At 40.7% G+C, this 23,965-nt stretch overlaps 1 protein-coding gene across 13 annotated transcripts in view; it reads left to right on the plus strand.

Moving 5' to 3' along the window:
• Positions 1-23,300: 23,300 nt before the first annotated feature.
• ncam1a (neural cell adhesion molecule 1a) overlaps positions 23,301-23,965 on the plus strand; it is a 281,082-nt gene continuing 280,417 nt past the window's right edge. For 9 of the 13 annotated variants that reach the window (XM_016676904.1, XM_016676899.1, XM_016676902.1 and 6 more), the window contains exon 1: positions 23,301-23,617. In XM_016676904.1, the coding sequence (XP_016532390.1) occupies positions 23,566-23,617 (52 nt within the window). In that variant the 5' untranslated portion in view covers positions 23,301-23,565. The remainder of the gene's footprint in view (positions 23,618-23,965) is intronic. The other 4 variants (XM_016676906.1, XM_007562972.2, XM_016676909.1 and 1 more) reach the window with 2 other exon arrangements.

Here is a 23,965-nt window from a genome sequence, read left to right on the forward strand (position 1 = left end):
TCTGCAAAGCTCTGATGATAAAAGTTTCATCAGTTTTCAGCTATTAAAATCTAACTTACGGACGGCATTACTGAGTGTCGAACAAATCACATCCAAAGATGGCAACCATGTTCAAAAAACTGACTATACAGAAACAGAAAATAATTATAAAAAAAACAAAGGCTAATGCTGTGTTTTCCGGACCATAGAGCGCACCTTACTAAAAGCCGCATTTCCAAAGTTTTTTGGGTTTTTTTTTAAACTGGAAACGTGCATACATAAACTGCTGATATCTCCGGGCTATAAGCCGCATTGGTTCAAAATGTGGGGAAAAATTAGCGGCTTATAATCCGAAAAATACAGTAAATTCTAAAGTCTTAACTGGAAGATGTACCCAAACAAAAACAGTGATATTGATGAGGATGAATGATTATACATAAGATGTGGTATAAATGTTCCACTGATAAAAGGAGGAGACACACTCGGTACATACGCCGTTCCAAATAAATTACAAGAAAAAGTTAATGTCAGAATCAAAGAAAAACTGTGAAGAAGTCATTTATGATTCACTGCTTTTGGGACCGATGTTTGCAGAGCGTCGACCTGGTGAGCCTCGGGCTGTTTGAGCATCTTATCAGGATCACCTGCAATCCGCAGCGAAGAGAGAACATGGTGGGCATCAAAAGGATCGCCACGATCGTTTTAACACCGACAACCACTTTCTGTTTCAGGATTCTGGCTGTTGCTCATCTGCCCCCCCAAAACACCAAAGGCTTGCTTCTCCATGTTGCAGAGGGGAAGTCTAGGATTCATGACTTTTGGATGAAGGCTATCAAGACCCTTCAGGAACTCATGAAATCTTTAACATCAGAGAACCCGATGGTCCATCTGCCCAGCAAAGACTCCAAACTAAACCTGACTGTAATAAATTTTAGGTTCAAATGCTGCCTTACACTTACAGTCAAGTTTCACACAAGCTTTCAGCCTGGATAATGTACAATTAGAAGTTAAACACAGAAAGGAGTTTAAGGGATAAAGTGCACTTTACTTGTCTGGTTTTAGGCTGAAAGATGCAGATAAACAACGTCCTGAAGATTGTATTCCACTGGTGAAACCTTCCTCATATATCACTAGTTCTTTGGCAGAAAAATGTTCTGGACAGTTAGAATAAACAATGCACAGCTAAAGATAAAATGTGGAGGGTTGTGTCAGGAAGAGCAACCTGATGTAAAATCTGAGCCAAATCAAATATGCGAATCAAACACATTGAAGCTAGGCTAGAAGTGAGCATTTGCGAGCAGCAGTGCAGCTTCACGTCCAGACAGAAACCCAGGAAAACACTTTTTGCTTTGAGGAAGCTGATGGAGAAATACAGTGATTTGTAGATTTAGAGAAAGTGTTTAACAGGTTGCCTAGAGACAAGCTGTGGTACTACAAGGGGCTTTCTGGATTGGCAGAGATGGATGTTCGCACGGTGCAGGACATCCGAGAGATAGCAGTGAGTGGAGGAGTGATTGAGGAGTGACGGAGGAGTTAAAGGTGGAGGTGAGACTGCATCAAAGATCATCATCAAGCGCCTTCTTGTTTGTTTTGGTGATGGACAGACTGACAGGTGAGGTTAGACAGGAGTCTGCAGTGAGGAAAACCTAGTGAGGTGAAGGTATGAATGAAAATTCATCTCAGCACAGATTACAATGAAAGGTGAAGTAAAGAACACGGAGCATCTAAAGTATTTAAGGTCAGCGTTCTTTTGAACCAGATCAGCAGTGACTACTCTGAGCTCCGCCTTGATGACAGAGCTCCTCCCGTCCCCTTCAGGTCGAACCCTGTCATCGACACTGATTTCCACTAGTTGTATCCAGGATATTGTCCCTTCAGCCATGATCCATATCTACTCACCACAGGTGAGGTATTGAATGTAGAGAGGCCGGTAAATTAGAGCTGATTTGCTTTTCTCCAAATGTTTTCACACAAACGTCGCTCCGCTAACTAACATAAACTGTTTACTGGGAAAATAAGAATTGTCAAAGGCACCGATCGAGACATACGCCAGTGTTGGTGCATGTTTGTTTCGCTGTGTTTGAGGCAGTCCTGATGATTTGATGTTCTTGTGGATCTGCGACATTCTTTCTCCGGGTTTGGAGCGGATGCAGTCGGATCTTATCACCTTCATCTCCCCCCTCCTTGCCTTGCTCAATCAGATTAAACTCTGACCTGCAGCATCTCAAGGTGTCCGTCTCCATGTGAGTCAGGAGGCTTGTCTTGGAACTCATCCAGAAAGTATTGATTGTTGTCACAACTGGTTCATATTACAGTCTGTCCATGGAAGGCCTCTGGAAGAAGAGCAGAGAGGAGCAGAAATGCATCAGTGGTTACTCTAATAACTGAAGAGGATTACGGTTCAAATCACCTCACATTCTAAAATGTCTTCATTCAGAGAGAGATAAACTTCACACAGCAGCTAAAAGTGGGCAAGTATGTGTGAAATTTCAGTCTGTGGAAAAGGATCAAGCTGAAACCTTAACAACTACAAGAGTGGGCAATGTGTTACTGTGAATGTTGCACAGTGAAATTATAACGTTTGCACACCTAATGGGCCTCTCTCCACTGCAGCTTGCCAGGTCTATTACGAAGCTGAAACCACAAGTTTACATACATCAGATAAAAAGACAGATTTTTATCTCCCTGTCTGAAATGAAAAACAAGCTTCTCTTGTTTTAGGACAGTTAGAATTACAACAATTACAATGAAAGTTAAAGCTCGGGGCCAAAAGCGTCTTCTAGATGGACAATGACCATCAGCATCACGTCGAAGTAGCTACATAGTCAAAGGTTTGTTGAGTTCATCTCAAAGCCCTGATCTAAATCCTAAAGAGAATTTGTGGGCAGATCTGAAAATGTGTGTAGCGACCTGACCCAGATGCACCAGTGCTGTCAGGAGGAATGGGCCAGAACTCCAGCGAGCTATTGTGAGAAGGAAAAAGGTCTGACCCAAGTTGTAAAATTCAAAGCCAATGGCACCAAATACTGAGAAACATATGGAAACTTCTGAATCTGAAGAATGTTCGGCGAAACTTTCAGAAATCAGATCAAACCTCAAGCAGAAAAAGTTTATTCTGATTTAATTTTGGAAGAAACGTATATCTTTTTATACAATGTGTTGAAATATCCAGTTTCAACTGCATTTGAAACTGGATATTTTAATTTCTCACCCAAATTAGCAAATTATGGCCAAATAAACAATAATAAGTCTGATTAACATGAATGTTTTTATCTCAAGTTTTCACAGCTTTGTTGGCAGCAGCATATCTGAGATCCAGGAAGAGCATTGATGGGCAATCACTTCACAAGTAATTACAGTCTGGAGGCAAAGAGAATTATTATAAAGGGAGTCATCAGCTTGTGTCTCATGTAGCTGTTATCTAATTAGGTTAATGCAAAGAGATGATAGTCTGAAAGTGGATAGCTCGAATATTTTCTTTCAGAATCAAAGCCTATAATAACCCTGCGTCTGGCTAGACTGGAGCTAATAAAACAAGAGAAATATGAGATTGGTGTTTGACATTTAAAAAGTCAGTATTACTGTGTGCAGAAAAAGATGAGAGAATTTGACTAATTTCCTGCTAAAGTCGGCCACTGCAAATGTTGTTCTCCTGACAGCTTAATTCTAGATGTAAAAAAGCTTCATATTTAGCAAAGCCTAAACTTTCCTGCAGCACAGCAAAAGTGAGGCTTGCTGTTGGTTCATGCTGGAGAAAAGGACTCCTGTATGAACAAGAATGCAGATTTTTTTTGTCACCCTCGATTAAAATGCGGAGCATGTAAAGCGGTTACATTCTGGTCTCTGGAGCCATTTTTCAGGTGACCTTCGCCTCTCCTGACTTTCATTTCATATTCTTTCTGCGTTGTTTTTTCCTCCGGTAAGGGCGGATGTTTGGGCAAGTTCCCTGTTCAAATGCGGTGTCATAATGAAATTTAATAGTGATAATAAGCGGTTTGAGGAATAGATTAGGTTTTAATTAATCGGTTCCAGAAAGATAATGGCTTCCTGAGACAGCCACTAAAGGCTTTTTAATGACGGCTTTGACCAGCGCTGTTCCCCAGGCGACTGTAGAAACATCCCAGGTGGAGCCCGGTCGTTATGGCTTTGCCTGAGAAATGTTTTAAATATTTCCCTCTGGTTTGCCGTAATCATGCAACTAAAATCTGAAACTTTTTATTAAGTGTATCTTAATATCTCTGCTATATTTGTTTGTGACAGGAACGTGTGTGTAAACTGTGACATCCCTGCACAAGTCAACCAGTAACATAATTTAACCTTTGCCCATGGTGCTATCAGCGTCTGAGAAGAAAGCAAACACAGCCAGGGAAATCTATCTGTGTCCCATTGAGGCCGACACCAGGAAACCAAGAAGCAATATCTTTTCTTGTAAATGACCTGGACGCCCTTGTCAGCCCGCCTCCCATCAGCACCTGGAGGAATGTCTCAAAGCGGCGCCTGCATCTTGGCCTGATGCCTACATAATAGAGGGCACATCAGACGGTGTGGGGTGGGGCGGTGGGGGCTGCCAGACGTCTGCTGAAGTGGAACTAAAACGAAGGAGTGAAGGAAAGAGATTTCATTGAAGTGTGGGCAGAGTGGGGTTCTGACTCACGTTCACCCTCCGTAACAGCTTGTTGACAGCCTACAGCTGCAGAATGAAAAGCTTTCCTGCTCCAGCTGCAGAATGTGCAGGGGTAACATGAGTTGGTTCAGAAACGCTTCGACTTTCATAATCTCCCATTTAACGTCTGTAAGATATAACAACGCTTTTTTGCATCCAGGCCCTATAGGAGCGGTTTGATTTTTATTTTGTTCTGTATGTCTTAAGAAAGCTTTTTTTTTCTCTCTCTCTCTTTTATATGATTTGATAGTTATTTCCAATGTTGTCACTGTTTATACTTGCAATCTTTAGGTGCATCCCATTAAAAACATCCTTATAACTCTTTTTGTATAAAAAGGCCATTTTGAGTCAGTGGTATCTATTTCTCTCTCTACCTCTCTGTGTCTATCTGGGTTTGATTTCTGCTTCAGAAGACTATCTGATTGGATGCTGGAAAAGACTGTTGTGCTAAAGGGTTGTTAGCCTATCAGTGAAGCTATTCAAAGCTAAACCAGCATCTCAATGCTAACATGTAGCATTGAGTACAGACGCTAATGTTAGCGTCCTCAATCCACATTTCTAAAGACGTTCCATAACTAAAATGCTGCTTACCCATTAACAACAGTAACATCTTAGCATGTGGCTCGGTATGAACTTGTGACCACTAGAAAAGCTGCAAATGGTTTTAAGTGCCTTATTTTAAGTTTTCTCCATCTCTTTCTCCCTCCTGTGGTCTCTGCAGCCATTCTGCAAACCTTACCTACTTTCCTCTGAATGCCTGTGATGCATCAGTGCATAAACCTGCTGCCTCAGAAACACTGTTAATCCAAATGCAGGCAAACTTATGGAGAATGGTTTCAAAAAAATGCACAGGCATTAGAGTTTACTTATGATCTAAATTATAAATTGTTGCAAATATTTTAAGGTTGCCTCATTGTGTTTTTATCCAGTGTATTTGTTTCCAAAAATATCTTACTCCTTTTGGAATTTTATCTATTGATTTATTTATTTATGTTTAATAAAGAGTGGCATTATGAATGTGTTTTATTGTATTCGTCAGATGACATGTTCTTGTATGAATGTGAGAAACTGGACACTTTTCCTTACTTTTCACAACATAAACATTTCTCTGTGATTTACTTTTTACTGATAAGACACTAAAAGGGGGATTTTTATGACAAATCATAAAAACTCAGGTCACTTTTGGCTGAAATCTAACCCTGAACAGTTACAAAAACCTAAAAAAAAACCAAAAAAAAAACTAACTTGTTCGCCAACAGGTTTCAAATTAAAACAAAATGAAAAAGCAACAGCCTTCCTGCGGTTTTCTACCTTGAAAAAGGTTTGGCATCAGCTCATTCACACATTCATTCCCTCATCCCTTCATGCCTTTTGCTGCTCTATTTTTAGCTGAGAAAAAAAAAAAAAAAAAAAAATCCCTTCATGGTAGAAATATTCCACAGCTGCGACAGGAAAATGAGGCCTCATGTGCCGACACTAATGAGCTAATGGGCAGCAGCTGGGAGGATGTCAGGTGGACAGGTTGGAGCAAACATGGAGGCCACTCAGCGAAACGACGCAGCCTGTGGCTCAGAGTTCACTCATGCTAATCCCATTTGGTCTTCCTCTGTGCAATCTAGTAATTCCTGCATGTTAAAGCTCTGATTTGTTCTCCTTCCCCTACCAGCTTACCACTTCTTTTTTCTTGGCAACTATCTTAATCCATTTTTGAAATGAATGTATTAATCACGTCAGAGTGAATCTGTCATCTTGAAAGGAAAAAAGCCTCTGCTTTACCTCCTGTGGATTAGCCTCTTTTCAGTGCTAATCAGTGATTGACTTGGTTTGAGCTGTTAGTGTCAGCATTATAATTCTGACAGCAGCGGATGTTTGATTACTTGTATCTCTGCAGTATTGGGGGATAAAATGAACGTGGGACATTTTCCTCAGGTTTAGACCTCAGGTTTGTTCATATTTGGGGCATATGAGAGAATATTTGTTTGAAGGTCGAAAATGCTGGGACTCATTTCCATGTAAAAGAGAAAACCCTGAAACCGTTTTTATTTACCACTAACTCTGTCCTCAACACTTTTCTTTTTCTGTTTTGTCTGCATCGCCTGCTCCTAAAAGTGCTCCCAGAACGGGGATTTTTGTGTGCCTTGGGCAGCATCTTGAAAATGATCTTTTCACCCTAAATCATCAAAATACCGGTGCATCTGAATAAATTAGAATTTCATTAAAACGGGGTGTGCAATATAGGGAATTCGGGTATTGATCTGATACCAAGTGAGCATAAGGCCAGTATCACCAAATACCAATACCGAATCCAATACTGATACTTTTTTTTCTTGAAATGTCTTAATCATTGAATAATCTGGAGATTTGTCTTAAGTTAATTTATTTTAAGAACTCAAAGATTATCCGGATTAATTCCACACAATTATATATTTCAAACTATTCAGAATGAAACAGATACGTGTTCCTGTTTACAGTCTGCACACTCAAAACTACTTTTTGAACAACATAAAAAAGGCTAAAAGGACTGAAACCCTGGAACTTAAGATGTCGCAGTGGGTTCCAATCCCACTCTGGGGTCTTTATGCATGGACTTTACATGTTTCCCTATTACTGCGTATGTTAGGGGGTTTAGGCTCCTGCCGTCCTAAAACATGACACACACAGCAGTACATCTCAGAAACAGAAATGAGTTGAACTAACTTAAAACTTTGGAAAACCTTGTGGTCACTCAGTCCCATTAAAGGAACTCAGAATATAATTTTTGAACTAATTCGCCTCTCGGCCAATCACATCTGGACATAGTCACTGAAACATATGAGGATCTGTTCAGATTTTCTGGAGTGGATCCTGCTTTTTGGATGAGTAGAAAAATATTTGGTAACACTTTATTTGAAGGGGTGTGGATAAGGCTGACATGACACTGTCATAAACATGACATAACACCTGCCATGAACTCATAAAGACATTCATAAAGACTCCTTTGGAGTCTTTATGAATGTTTATGACAGTTGTCATGAAGTGTCATTCGGTAAGTAATGACACTTTTAATGCAAAGTTGCTCTAAAAGTTGCATTAAAAGTCCATTAAAAGTGCCGACTTTGCATTAATTATCATAATTTTCTAAATCAGGCAAAGTTGGCACTTTTAATGGACTTTTAATGCAACTTTTAGAGCAACTTTGCATTAAAAGTGTTATAATTTACAGAATGACACTTCAGACTTTTTTATGTTCATGACAGATGTTATGTCCTGTTTATGACAGTGTCATGTCAGTCTTATGGACACCCCTTCAAATAAAGTGTTACCAAATATTTTAAACATACCTGCTGGTGTACTTTTCTCTCCATCTTTTCCCTGCTGTCCTACTCTGTCCAACCACTAGGTGTCCTCAGTCTGTCCTTCTGATTGCAGTCACCCCCTCCTCCATCTCCATCGTTTTTTGTTTTTTTTTCTCTCTTCCATTATCTAATCATCCCCAGAGTACAGATGCCTGGCACCTTGCTTGCACTGGTTGTCAGGTTGTTGTGTCATTTGCTGTTCATCGCTTGCCCTCTGATAACAGTCTGTTCCTACTTTCTGCCTGGAAACCTCACTGTATATTCAGCTAAATAAAGAGCTGAACTTTTTCCTGTGAGCCTGGTTATGTCTGCATTTGTTTGTTCCTCCTTTTTCCCAGCAGCAAGCCACAGAGTGTTCTTCTTTTTACACATCCAGGCCTGCACAGATTAAACTAATTGGATTATGAGATGTGTTGATGGATGCTTTCTTGATAGCAGCAGGCAGTTAAATGGGTTCTTTTCAGTTATCCGTGGTTGTCTGTGCGTACGGTGCCGGCCACATTTATCAACACCCCCGGGAAAGATGTGTGAAAAGCATTCAAATAAATTCACCTTTTATTACAGCAGCATAAATCCAATACTGACTATGTTTTTTCCTTTCAAAAATCCAACCTCTAATTTGAGAACATTAATTTTGTGAGGAAAAATGTTAGGAAATAATCGAGCACTTCTTCTCTAATAAGATTTCAACAGGCTGGACCATGAAGAGATCCCTCTATGTCCTGCAGCTCTGCTTTAGGTTTTCTATGTGATGTACATCTAGGGACTGAGATGGAAAAAGGTTGATGATGCAGTGCATTCCAGCAATGTATCATCAGGAGCCAGTAGTCATTATGAAAAAAAACATGCTGTTAAAACATACATACTTAAGTGTTTATTTGTCATTTAGTGGGGTTGGGAGAGGTGCTGGTGCCTATCTCCAGCTAATGTTCCAGGTGAGAGGCAGGATACTACACCCTGGACAGGTCACCAGTCTGTCACAGGGCAACACAGGACAAACAACCATGCACACACACACTCACACCTAGGGAGAATTTAGAGAGACCAATTAACCTGACAGTCATGTTTTTGGACTGTGGGAGGAAACCGGAGTACCCGGAGGAAACCCACGCATGCACAGGGAGAACATGCAAACTCCATGCAGAAAGGCTGGGGCCGGGAATCGAACCCAGAACCTTCTTGCTGCAAGGCAACAGCTCTACCAACTGCGCCACTGTGCAGCCCGCTACGAGGAAAATAGAAACATTAAATATAGTTGTTGTTGTTGTTTCATCAGCCACTAGATGTCCTCAGTTGTTCCTGTTCCCTGCTGCTCCGTCTCCACCTGCCTCTCATTTCCAATCAGCCTTCCTGCTGCGCCACATCGCATTTTGCGACCCGTTTCATACTGTTACTGTTCCCTGACATGTTTTTTTCCGCTTTATATCACCATAAACTACAACCTTTAATGCTAATATTAATCAATAAAGATCCATATGTTAGTATGGAGTTCTGCCAAGCTAGCTTTAGCAGCGCTATGTTGATTAGCTGTTTGGTTCAAGCTTCTCGTCACCATTCAGAGAAACATCTAATGTAGGGTAAGAGTCTGACTGCTCATATCCTCTTATTTCACTTTTTAAACTCTTGGCTTCTCTGTGCTCCTAAGAATTGATTGTACCTCACCAGCACAATCAGCTATATCGTATTCCCTTTTTCACTTTTACCAATTGAATCTTCTTCACATATCTCTGCTTAAATTTTACTCCAACAAGCAGTTTGTATTAATTACACCCACAAGACTTGGTTTAGAAATTTGGATTTGCTAATGCTGGCTTAGCTATTCATGTGGAACCATTCATATTAGTTGCTCCATCCTGTGACACACACTCTGCATCCTCCATTAGTTAGCTGTAGTCAGATGCATTGAACTTAGCTGTCTAAAACTGTGTGAGGTTCTTCTGTCTGCCGCAGCAGAAAAACCAGGCAGTCAAACCGAACTAAGACCAACCCATTGCTGAGTGTAACTCAGTGTGTGGAGACATCATGGATCCGTGACACCTCAGAGGGTGAGAAAAGCCAGAGTTCTGCCACCGCAGAGCAGCAGTACTTTCTTTTAAGCATTTAAGCAGAAGAGCTGAATGTTGATGAGGAGGAGACAGACTTTCAGGTCTCAAATGAGATGCTTAAAAGCTGTCTGACAAACTGCCAACAGGCTATTGGAAGTTGCAATTATTTTGCCTCCATCTCAACCAAAAAGGCTAACGGAGAAAAACTTCTTTCTGCAGCCAATAGTTCCAGAGTCTGTGAGGATCTTTAATTTCATAGAATCTGAATTGTTCTGTTCTAAGGTGGGTTTTTGCTCTGAGTTCTCTGCAGTATTCTCTGTAGCATTAAATACATTTTACCTCCATTTTTGCCACCATTTAAACTGTTTTTAAAGTTTGGGGCGCTTCGGGAGGCTTCAGGAGGTACTTTTAAAGTCAGTTATGATGAATCATAACCTAATAATCAGAACAGGTTATGTAAGCTTACCTTTTTGTTAAATAATGTAAAGTAAAATGTCTTTGTGCAGCTTCTGTCTTTCTTATAAAGGAATAAGACTGTGTAAAACCGTAGGTTTGCCTTTCAGGCTCGTCATTGAAGAGTCTGCCTGGCACTAAACCATGACCCTGTGGATTTAAAGCCACCAATAACCTGCTCTTTCTTTTGAAGAGTATTAACGCTTACAATAGAGTTCCCTTCGGAGCCATGCTATTATTAAACTCTTACAGAGTGAGCTGACGTTAAAGGGAAAGTCCAGTCATTGTCTAAAGTTAGTAACTTGTCCAGAGCTCCAAACAGTTTTGGAATTGCTCAAGTAGTCATTTTAGGAACATCCCCCCTGCCCCCCACACACACACCCACACACACCATATGTTTCTTAAAAGAATGTCGGTGAAATGCCAATGTACTTTTTTTGATTACTGGAGGACTCACAACTCAATTCAGGAGGTGGAATACTGGAAGGCAACTATTCTCTTTAGAATAACAAAAGCAAGGTACCCCTGGTTTTGTTCCACACCTTGCATATTGGGTGAGGTTAAAGTATTAAATTGTTCTGCTGTGACGACAAATGAATGTCTGTCCTTTCTTTATGAGGATCTTGTGATCTGTGCCGGATGGACCTGACCTCTCGCCCATCAATCACTGCTGATAGGCATCAACCTCCCCTACGACTCTGCAAGGACTAAGCAAGTAATGGACATTAGTTAATTGGGATGTTTTCACATCTGACCATCCATTAGACATTGAGGACCAAAATTGCAACATTATTATATTGTCAATCTCAAAGTTCTTTCCCTGGTTCAACATATCTGAATCAAACGGCGGTTCAATAGCAGAACCTCTGCAAAACTTTGAGAGGCTGAGGAAGTAGCAGGACCATTAGAATCAGGTTTGTCAGAGCAGAGATGCATCTAAACCTGGCAGGACACTGGCTTGTGAGGGCTGGAGCTAGACAACCATTGGATCAGCCCTAAGCCGTGCTGATGGTGGTTCTTTTATTTGAGAAATGAGCTAAAGTGGCCTTTTTCACAATATTTAAACTATAGATAATCAAAGAATTGGTGAGGTAACCATACAGCAGAGTCCCTAAGGGTGGGAACTAAATCCTGTACAGCCGCAGCAACCAGTAACAGCCTTCCTGCATGACCTGCTACGAAGCGCTACCCCGATTATCCTCCGTTTCAACTAAAACCTTCTGTCATCAAAGAAAATCTCTGGTTGTGAGCTTGAATCTGTGGTCATTCTGTTTCAAAAGGATGCCAAACTCCAATTATAGAGCTTCCCCGATCAAAGGCAACCCACGACAAATGTCAAGCAGAGTCTGATGTTTCCAGGGAAAATCATGCAGTGTGACTGCTCCTGTGGCACATGTCTAATTCCTGTCCTCTTTCTCTCTGACATGAGAGCTGCTCCTCCTCCTCCTCCTCCGCCTTCTCCTCTTCCTCCTCTCAGAACAGGAGCTACTGCACAGTGAGACATGTTCAAGTTCTGTCCGATCTTTGCGGACACAGTGTGTCCCGCTGTTATGACAGGTATTTCTACTGATACAGATTCTTTGATGTTAGGTGGTAGCATTGTGTTGGTAGCTAGTCATTGACATTAGGCTTTGTTCCCTATTTGTTAAATCCTTTGCTGCTCTGTATATTTTGTCACAAATGTTACCACATCTAGAAACACTTTCTTGTGGGTTCAAGCGTGAAGAAATTGGGCACATTTGTAGTACATGTGTTGCTTTTGAAGCGCCCCCTTTGAACGGTGTAAAATTGAGTGCATTTTGCAAGTAACTTATTCCAGTAATTCTAGAAATGTACTTTTTTGCCTCCCTGATACTGCTAGGTAGCAACTGCAGTCAATGTCTTATTCTTTGGTTAAGAATACTTAAAAATCTTTGAAAGAAAAAAAAGCATTTACCTCCTTCTAAACATATTCTCAGTTTGGTTGTGTTTTACAATCCTAAGAAAGATATGTTAAGCTTTGTTTACATCTGACCTAAATTTAAAACGTCCACCACATCAGCATTCCTAAAATGAACTCTGGTGTTTTTAGTGATGCAATGTGTTTAAACTAAAAAGCCTTCTTCGCTTCAAAATGTCGGTGTCAGATTTAACCACCTCCGGGTTGGATTTTTGTAACTCGTTGCAATAAAGCTGAGAAGCGGTCTCTGCAGCAGGTGGAAAATCCCCCAGTCAGCCAGATGTAGTGATCCCATTTCACCTTTAGTAGCTGGAGTCGGAGCCAGAAATGTTTTGACACCACCGCTCCCTGAGGACTGATACAGGAACAGTCTCATTGACTAGACACACTGTCTCATGTCTTACTGTTGCTGCTCTAGGGGTCACCTGGAGGGGACATGGTCTTATAAATGTGTGGACATCCTTTGAACCTTTGTGTTATGAGTATAAACTGCAATATGTTTAATCAGGGTATATATATATGTATATATATATATATATATATAAAATGGAGTGGACGTGCATTGTTTGTTTATACGCTTGTTCTCTGAGTTAATACTATGTAGAGCCATCTTCACCTGCAGATACAGCTGCCAGTCTTTTGGGCTACGTCTGTTCTGTTTTTGCACGTCTTGTGGAAAAACAGTAGATTTGAAATGCAGCATGTACAATGGATCACTTTTAATTTGAATCTATGAACATTAACAATGAAGTTTGGCTGCAGACTCATAATTGACTTCAACTTGTTCATTTTTATGCATGCTAAACATTATTTCCTGTTTTGCAAAAAAGTCCAATAGCTTTCGTTTAACAATGATTTCCATTGACTTTCTTGAGTGTTTCTTCTATTAAAGCTCACTTTTCAGTTTAGGTGGAAGTTCATGCCTTGAACTGGGGTCTGCTGGGTTCCACAGTCTTCATGATGCTGATTGTTCTCTAAGGAATCTCTTTGGCCAGAAACTGTTAGACTGAGATATGCTCATGCTCATGTGGATTGTGTTTAAATAGGGTAGTTCTGTAGGCTTTTGGTTGCCCTGGAGCATTTTTAGTGGTACCGGAGTAAAGGGGGCCAGCTACAGATGCACCCCTTGCTCTTCAGCTTTGTAGAAAGTTCTGGAAGTGATATCTCCTAATGAATATGTTGAAGCTGTGGTTATAAATTGACAAAACATGAAGTTGTTGATGAATGCATTCATAAAGTGGTACATATAGGAAGTGCTTTGTTAGATCCTAGAGGCCTGGTTTCCATGCCAACCAGAGATGAGTGAGTGTATCTCATTGGCTTACCAACTAAATACAATCTCTCCCATAAAGTGTGTATTTTTATTCTTTACTGAGGAGATTTCTGTTATCCAAACCCTCCGGTTTGTTTCAGCTGCTATTATAGATCCTAAAAGTCAATGTTAAACTTTTTGTTTCCCCACAAGCTGCTCCCCCACAGCTTATTGGCATCTTTAGTTGTTTCGTGCACATATTCTGTATCTCTATATGATTTCTAAACAAATCATTGAATTGTATTTGGTGTTTGCACATTGGGATGGATTTCTAGCTGTGGGCAGAAGTTGATTCTTTTCCCTTCAGAGTCATTGTCACTCCTGGTAAGGATGTGTACAAAATCTGAAACGTACCTCTGCAATTTGACAGTGTCATAAAGATCTAACCTTTAATTGGAGAGCGTGGCAAGGGAATCTTAACTTTTTGTGGATTATTAGAAACAGCCCTTCAGTGTGTACTGGAGCGGTTCCCAGCTAAAGCGTGAAGCTGCTGTAAGCCAGAGGTCAGGGTTCTCAACATGAATAAGGTGGATTGCTCCCTCTGACTCAGGGTCCACTCTCTGAATCTACAGCAGTACACACTCTCTCTCTCTCTCTCTCTCTCTCTCTCTCTCTCTCTCTCTCTCTCTCTTTTTATATATTATGATGGGATGAAGCAGGAGATGGATGGAAAAACCGGGGCTTTCAGTTTATAAATATTTCTACGTTTCTAATCTCACCCATTGTCGTGACGTGTAGATCAGAACTGGATCCCAGATATGAATGGCTTCAGTAAGCCCTTCCTGTTTGGTGGCCAGGCTCATCTCATCCTTGGTGAGTAAATTGTGGGGATTTAAGCTGCAGAAAGGAAAAGATGCCTCCCGCGTTTCTGCCGCTGGAGGTTTTCTGGGCACGTCCCTCTGGGAGGAGGCCTAGGGCAGACCCCTAAGAGGCAGAAGAAACGTATATCCCTTCTGGCCAAGGAACACTTTGAGATCCCCTGGAATTGGTCTCCGGGGAGAGGAATGTTCGTCTTTCCCATCTGGACCTGATGTTGGCTAAAAACTGAAGGCAGGGGACGGCTGGTTTTCCTCCAGGGTACAACCTCAAACCTCCGGCGGCAAAAAGGACAAGACGTTCCCGTGACAGAAAACCTGTTTGTTGGTTTTTTTAATCCTGCAAAGATTTGTGTGGCTGACTGCTAGAACATGCAACTGCAATGAGTTTATGGTGTTAGGCCACAGCCGTTCAGATGGAAGCTTTGCACCATTGACTCTGCAGTCAAGTACATCCACCAAATGTCTCGCTAAATGCCCGCAGACTTTAGAATAAATCATTTAAGATGACCTGATTCTGCTGCAGACAGGGAAAATGTTTGAGGCCACGCTTTTATTATACTGTCAGATATATATGCTGTAATAAACGTGTTTTTATTGCAGTTTTTTTTTTTTTTTTTTTAGTTTTCCAGCTCTCGTCTGACTCTGCGACAGAACAGCTTTTTTTCTCATTTAGCCCTGGCTTGAATGCCTGGTTTTCATCATGGTGTTAAAATGGTGGGAAATGCAGAGAGGATGTGGCATGTTTTGAACGTAATTACCTAAGGAGAACTGGCTTGCACAGAGAGGAATTAGTACCACAGGAGGCTAGCAGCCGTCACACTCTTTTGCAGCACAGCAAATATAATTGGTGAGAAGTGACAGAGGAGCGAAAGATGAAGTATTTTCACAAAATTGAAGAGACGTTAAAATTATTTCCAAGTATCTGCTCATGTCAAATCCTCTACTAATGCTGCACCTGTTTCTAAGTCTGATCACAGGATCCAGGAGGAGCAGAAAAACCCCATCAGGTTAAAGTTCAGTGGATGATTGAAGCAATCCGACACTCTGGTCATTTTTGATAGAGCCAGTATGGCTCTCAGCCCAGGGCAGCACGTCTTTGAGGGGACCATGAGCAAAAAAAAAAAAAACGTTGTAATTTCAATCCAACAAGTCTTTCATTCATTATTTGCATGTCCGGTCCATAGGGAGTGGCGCCCCCCAGTGTTATAAACTATAACAACATGTTTCTGTTACTGTCTCTACCAGAACTAAAGGTCTTTAGTTATTTTAATGATCTTATTCACACTTATAGCTTGTTAGATATGTCTTTGATTGTTTACTCTATCTTTTACATTCAATTCAAAATTATTAAACATTATTAATCCCTGATGTCAGTCTCTCATCTACCTGACAACAGCAGAGTCATCTGAGTATTTCTGCAGACGACAAGAGATGGACTGGCCATACACTGCAAAAGCAAAATAAATCTTATCTAATAATTTTGGTGCAGTTTATAGTGCAAGTACCTTAGTATAGTTGAAAGAAGACAGAACTGACAAAGGAAACTTTTCAGCAAAATATAGCAGCTTGTTTTAAGTCTAATTCCTAAATATTGATGAAAAAAGTAGCTGCTCCATTGGCAGATGATTTCACTTTTAACTAGATATTTTCCCATGAAATAATCTGCCAGTGGAATTAAAACTTTTTAATCAACATTAATAAATTGACCTAAAACAAGCTCCTAAATGATGCTGAAAAGTTACTTTTGTGTTTTTGTTTTATTCCAAGTACCAAGATATTTGCATTGGAAACTAGACCAAAGATATTTGGTAAAATGTAGTATTTTTGCAGGCCGTAGTGCTACTTTAAGCAATAAGTGTTCTGTAGAGTCTGAGATGTGAGGCTGTGCAGCAGCCTGCAGTAAAGTAGTGTCATCATGAGAGCAGAAAAAAGTGCTGTAATTCACGGCCTAATTAGTGCACATCCTCTGAAAATAGAACATCTTGTGTTGCATAGGATGTGCCAACATCTCCTTGAACAGCGAAGTATGCAGTTAATCTCTTTAATGTAGAACAGAAGTTGATGAATCTCGGTGTCATAATTTGCATGACTGGTTGAAGATGAATGTTGTAATTATGGTGAAATAAATCATTGACCAAGCAAAACCTGGGATTCAGCATCACAATCTGAAGAATAATCAAATCCTTGGGATCACAGTCGCTGATTATAGGAAAATAAACGTTGCATTGCTGTGATGAAGTGTTTGGTTAATGTGAGGTGGGTCTGTGTGTTCTTCTGGGACAGCAGTGGTTCTGGCCTTGGAACTCTGCCATGGAGCCGATTTATTTCACTCTCTCCTTATTCTTGAAACTCTGACCTCGACTGAGGCAGTGAGGTCTGCGGAGCTTTAGATGTTCTTGGTTCTTCTGGACCTTCTGGATGAGTTGTTGATGAGCTCTTGTAGTAGTTTTGGTTGTTCAGCCGCTGCTGGGAAGGTTCTCCTCTGTTCCGTGTTTTCACCACGTCTAAAGGTTCTATTGTGATTCTTTGGAGACCCAAAGCGTCAGAAATGATACTATAACCCCTCCTAGACTGTAAATGACTTCATCATCTATTCATCAATTGCTTTTCTTTTTGAGATCTTCCAGCCTACTTTGTGTTATTTGACAGGTTCTATTGAAAAGATTTCTTTGTTTTGCGGGACCGATGCCTGCGAGGGAAATTTAACCAAAGTCTGGATTTTGCACATCTAATTCATAATTAAACAAGTAGATTATTACTGTCATACAGAAAAAGCTTTTTTTTTGTTGTCTACCCAAGCTGTCTTTTTCTAAAATTCAAATTAGTTTGGCCTGAAAGATGTAGGTGTTATCGCAGACGGGGGAGAAAAACAAAATGTAACAGATTGTGTTTTAGATTCTGTCGTATTGTTTCGTACAGAAATGATAAAAACTCAAAGTGCTTGGGAGGCGGGTGCATTTACTCATTTGGCGAAATTATATGTTCTGAAAACGTTTTTAAAAATGGCAGATTGGGTCTCTGGATGCTGCAACTTTCCTGGAAGTGTATGCTCAGCTTTTATTTTGCTAACATGAAAACAAGGTACTCATTGTAAAGACTTTGAAAGCAATTTCTATTTTTAGAATTGTAAAATGCCTTCCACAGCAAATGTGTAAAATATATTTAAAAAATGACCTGAAGTAATATAATCTTATATTGCAGTGGCATTAATTCACACAGATTATTTGCATGATCCATAATTCCTGTTTCCTTGGGAAACAAATAGGTGACAGTCAGTTCTTCTAGTCTCTCTTCAAAATAGGAAAGAGAAGCGAACATGTCAATCAAATAAGGCAGATATGTGATCTAAAAATAAAAAAAAAATCAACCCACATAAACATGCTCACATCTATAGTTGGATCAATAATAATAAAAAAAAATTAAACTGGAAGTATGACAATGAGAGGTTGGACAAGTTTATTTTCGTCTATAAGACAGGGGTTGCCATAGCAACCAATGTCTGATTTGCTCAGTCATTTAGAAATGGCAAACTGTTTCAACTTTCACTTTCACTGATGCTGGATGATCACGAAAGGAGGTTTTAATTTTCTAAACCACTAAAATCAGCAGATAAATGGATCATGTTTGGCTTTCAAACGAACCTCACAAAAACGACTCAAAATGCGTCTGATCGTGGACTGTGTGACGCAGCTTTGTGTCGTATGCCACGGCAAAATGAAGGTTGGACGCAAACTGCCTCAGCTGTGATGCTGCTTGCCGAGGTCACAGAACCGTCTCTAGTGGAACATGTGCTGCAACGCTCAGCTCTTAGGGGAACGTATTAAATGACTGTGCCACATGTTTCCCTGCCATTCTTCAAACCTTCTAGTCGCATCACTGCAGCGCTGTCCGCTGCTATTGGCAGCCCCGGTAAGGATGTGTGCAAAAGTTTTAAAATAAATAAGTGGGAGGTAAGGATGTCAGTAAATTGGTGCAGCAGTGAGCTTTGGAGAGTTGACCTTCCTGACCCCTCCTCCTCTCTGTGCACGGTGCCAAGGTAAACTTGATTCCTGTCCCACGTTGTCTGGCACAGTTCCAGTTGTGCCAGACAACACACATTATTAATTGACATTATTAATCCGGGCGCACAGTCGCAACTAAAATGGAAGTGGACCAATAAGTGAACGAAAACGCACTTGATTTATGGAATCGATTCTAAACTTTCTCGACACCTGCGTTCATTATCTTCCTTCTACAAATATCAGTCCTCACAGGTTTGAAACAAACCAACGCAAGTGGCACAGTGTGGAGCAGAGGGCATTAAAAATGAAAAGGTTTGCGTATGAAAATATGAGTGCAGTTTGTTTGCAGGGCAACAAATCAGAGAATATTATCTGTATGTTCAGTTTTATTAATATATTGATATGCAGGATGGCAAAAAGGTGAAGAAGAGAAATCCAGACATCATCATCCTCAGGGAAACACTCTAGCGCCCCCTGAGGGAATCCTAGAATACCTCAGGCCATTTTATTCTCTTTTTTTTTTTTTTAATAAAAAACTACCAGTGTAGTTGAGGTACATTCTGCTACACTGTAAACGGTAAAGTAATGGTCTGTTTACGAAACAGTTTCCCCTCATTTTGATTTACTTGTGGTTCCCGTTTCTAAAAACTAAAATCTAAAAACACGGTCACGACACGTTCAAAGTGCTTTACATCATTAAAACGACATGGTCATCATTTATGAAATGAGTAATGAGCATTACAAATGCCTTCATCAAAATCATCAAACAGATACACATCAGACATGTTGATCAATGTTTCACTTACTACCAATCACAGATAACTCAACTGGTGGGTTTTTAGCCTTGATGTAAAGGAACTCAGTGTTTCAGCTGTTTTTCAGTTTTCTGGAGCAGATTTGCGATGAGTTGAAAGTTTATTTGGATGCGTCTCTAGCCTCTGAAAACCTTCCACATCCATCAGCTGGTGTTAGATGGAAACACTTCCTGTCAGAGTTTTCTGCTGAAATATGTTTGGAAAACTCGATCAGAGGAGAAGCAGGCGGTACCTGTCAGGACAGCCCTCAGACGAGGAGCGGGTTAGTAAGCCACGCTCTGTACATGGGCAGAAGAACAGCACTCAGGTGGATTCCTGACAGTTTTATTGAGTCTTGAAAAATCTCAGTCCACATTGGATGTGGTTTGATCTGGATTTCCAAGCATGGGGAGCGCATCACCAGGTGATGGAGTCAGACTGAGCGGTCAGAGGAAAAAAATAGAGTTCAGTGGTTCAGCAGTGAAACTCTGATCTGATGGTACTTTGTATCTCAGCATGGAGACTTTGATCAGATAAATGAGAACTGTGGCTGAACGTTTGGAGCTCTGAGTTTGGAAGCTAATGTAGAAACAAGTCGAGTGTTTCTACTAATGTCGATACACGACAGTCGGGTTTACTGATTTTATTTCGGAAATAAAATCAGTAAAATTGTTTTATTTGTGCCTTTTTAATTTTTTTTTTCCTTTGGTGACCTGAAAGACATTATGCCTTAAAATAAAATGACATTTTGTTTTTCTGTTCCTCATCTGCGAGTGGGGAAAAAAACCAAAAAACAAACTTTCAGTTCTTTCACCTTCCAGTCTGAAGTGAAATTGTCGCAACTTGTTTCACTGAAAGAAACCAACAGAAATCCTTCAAACAGTAACAGTGTTTCAAATCTAGACTTGTCGCTGCAGTAATGCCTCCCATGCTTTATTTGTCATAGTGTTTGAACTTTATTTTTAACATTTATTGTCTTGTTCACCATGAGGTGTGTTGCTGCCTTTGTTTGCCAGATCACCCTTTTCACTGAGATCTTTCTCTTAGCCGGCCTCCTTTCTGGTAAAATGAAGGTTTAATAAACTGAAATAAAGTGAGTCTTTCCCCGTACACACACTGACTTTGTGTGTGTGTGTGTGTAGAGCCCATGGAGACAGTTGGGTGGCAGTGTTGGGCAGGTAGGTGGTCTGCAGGTGTTTCTCTAGCAGGATCTCCTTGATTCATCATCAGAGGATGTTTACAGACATGTTGCCGTCACCCTGAACAGTCCATTCATAACTTGCATTGGAATTTGTTTTGCAAGCGTGCATAGAAGGTGTCCTCTAGATACGCACATAGAATCAAAGGGAAGCCTGTAACCTTCTGACATGAACAAATACATGATCTCCATGAACGACCGGATAACGAGCACAACGGGGCGATTTAAAAATCTCTTCTGTTTGTTTTTTGGGTTTTTTTTGTCTTTTTGTCTGCTCACACTCACTGGAGGAAGTTGAGTGAAGTCAAAGGGAGGCACAGCCTGGGCTCTGGCGATCTAAACCAATGACCCTGTGGATTTGTAGCTGAGCGGGAAATTAACGTGGATTCAGTCCACAACACATGCGGAGAGGCTCACGCTTCATTTTTAGAGAACCATGATTTCCACATCTTTTTGCCACAGGATCTCCATGTGAGGTAGGAGGGCAGGAGACGGCAACACCTGGATGCAGTGTGAGCAGGAGGCAACCTGCTCCATTTCCTGGAAGCTATTTATTTATTTATTTATTTATTTACAGTCCACATTCATTATGTTGACACTGACAAATGCACTGTTAAAAAAGTGAACCGTTGGCAGCCAGGTTTTGGGAAGCTGTAAATGCTTTCCTCCACATCGGATCTTATGCTGAACCTTTAAGTACACAGTTGGCTCCTGCTGTGTGGCGTTTTCTATTTTTGTGGATATGAGCTACTTTTAAAAATATGCAGCTTTCATAACTCTTTAGTTTTTAAAACTCCTTCGTCACAAAGGTAAAACTCCACGAAGTTTTATCCTTCAATTGAGTTAACTGGACATATAAGACAAGGACGTTTATTCTGTTACTTATAAAATCAACATGGAAAATTGGTCAACAAAAAAAAAAAAGTTCAAAATCGTTTTAAACCAGAGGGGATTTTAAATGACCATATTTCTCTTATTTCACCCAATAAATGGAGGTTTTGTAGAGTAAAAAAAATACTGACTTTAGTCAGAATAGTTATTTTTAGATGAGAAAATTGGTAAAGTTTGAAATGTCAGCATGTTTTCTGTTGAGTACACTTCTTTTGGTTGAGACCTGAAAGCCAAATCTAAAGGTTTGTTGACTGCTCAGTTTGGCTCCAGACTGGAGTCTAAAGTAGAGGATGGATGTCTGCTTATTTCTGCTGGTGCTGCATGAGGATGACGAGGTTCTACATGCAGGATGTCAGGATTACTGAACAATTAAAAAAAAACAAACTTGACTGCATGTCGAGGATGTTTGAGTGGTTTTGATCACTAAGATCAGACGTTGTGCTGCAGGAAGGGGCCAATGTTTTACCTTGAAACATTGAACCAGGAAATGATTGACATATTTCTTTTCATGGCTTAAAAAAATTCATGCAAAGAGACTCGAAGTGAAAATGGATGTATAATTACAAAGTGTAATTAATAAGTAGATAATAAAAAAAATGACCTAATGTGCATCTGAGGCGCAGAAATGTGGCAAATTAAAACCATAACAACTGAGTACGTCTGGAATCTTATGAAACTTTGGAATCTTGGAACAACAGGACCAGGACCAGGACTGGAGCTGTGGAGTTTCTGTCTCCATCAAAGTAAAGAAACGTAAAACCTTTAATCTTAAAACAAAACTGGGGAAATGAAAAACAACTTTTAAAACTGGCATCAGTTCTATTAAATATGTGAGCAGAGACAAAAAAAACAACCAAAAAACAAAAAAAAGTCAGACTGGTACAAATCATGTAATTAAATAAATCTTAAGACAAATATTTCTGAGAAATGTGATTTTCATATTTTTGAAAAATATTCCGGTTGAAATCTTCAATAACTCCGTCCTCCACATAACCACATGGGGGCTTCTTTAAAATGTGGACAAATTTGTTCTTTCAGAAGAAAATCCAGGAGGAGAAACTTTGAGGCTGAATTTCTCACTAAACAAGAACGAGAGAAGAGCCAACATTCGGCTCCGTGTTCTTAGAGAATATCTTGATATTTTAACGTGTTGGATGTTGTTGTAAGCACTTTCAAAATCTGTTAAAATAAAATGCAGCTTGTCATTTGTCCCTGGTTTTTCCATTCAGTTATATAACTTCATCCAAAAGATAAAATAAATGTTGTAGCTCATAGAACCAAATGATGTTTGGCTGCAGGAAGGATGGATAGATGGAGAAATGGACGGGCAGTTATTGTAAAGATGGATGGCACAGGAACGGATAGATTGTGGAAACTGGAAGGATGGTGGAAAAACTGATGTGACTAGACTGCCAGATGGGACACAGTAAAAAAAAAAAAAAAAAAAATCTGGAAATTAGTTTTCTTTCTTTTCTCTATCCATACTTATCCAGACTGGGAGCAATATGACGCTTTTCCAGACTTTCTAGAATTGGGAGTAGTCATGAAATGTTGACTTGTAAACTATCCCCCCAACCCCCCAAAGTTCTTGTCAAAACACTGAAAAGGACTCAATTTTCCACATTTGTTCCTTAATGCTCTGAATCTTAATTACTCCACATATCTTGCAGAACTTTGCACATTCCTAATCTTATTAAGCGGAATTACAGAGGCCATCATTGTGACCATCTGCTGCCGCTGCGCGCCCCGTTGGGATGCTGCAGCCGCCTCGGCTCGGCTCGGCTCGGCCCGCCCCCTCTGTGTGTGTGTGAGGGGGGGAGGGGGGAGAGAGACGAGGAGGGAGGCTGGATCCTGGCGGGCGGAGTGATCCGTGCTGGTATCCGCTCAGTGCGTGTGTGCGCGCGTTGGTGCGAGCTTCGGCTGCTGCTGCTTGTCACTCACTGTGCCGCGGCGCGAACACGGGTAGCGACAAGGACCAAAAACCCCGTCCTGTTGCAGCTGCTATTTTACATCTCTGGGAAAAAAAGAAAAAAAAAAAAAGCAGAAAAGAAAAGAAAAAAACCACACAGAGGCTGCTCTGTGTTCACCCAGAAGCTCTCCGCTTGATCTTCAAGGAGAATATCTGTGAGACATTACAATGCTTCAGATAAGGGACGTCCTCTGGGGACTGCTGTTCACCGGCTGTGCAGGTGAGAGCACTTGTTTATTTCTAACAATAGGAGATTAAGTCCAGGCTGTTTCCCACAGCAGAGCTGCTGAGTGGAGGCAGAGCAGCATCCTCTGGCTGCCTCCACAGCACCGGCTCCGGACGGGAGCAGGAGGAGGCTGCTGCTGCTGCTGCGCTGCTGCTGCTGCTGCTGCTAGGGCTGCTGGGGCTGCCGTGCCTTTCACAAACACAACCACACGGAAAAAGTTTCTCTAGGAGGAGAAATGTCTGCCGTCTGTGCGCAGATCAAGTACAACGCGCGAAGAGAGAAACGTATTCATTCTGACTGCAGATTTTCATATCAGACATATTTTCGATATCTATATGTATA

This window comes from Poecilia formosa, unplaced genomic scaffold, assembly GCF_000485575.1.
Source record: "Poecilia formosa unplaced genomic scaffold, Poecilia_formosa-5.1.2 Scaffold143, whole genome shotgun sequence".
Taxonomy (NCBI): domain Eukaryota; kingdom Metazoa; phylum Chordata; class Actinopteri; order Cyprinodontiformes; family Poeciliidae; genus Poecilia; species Poecilia formosa.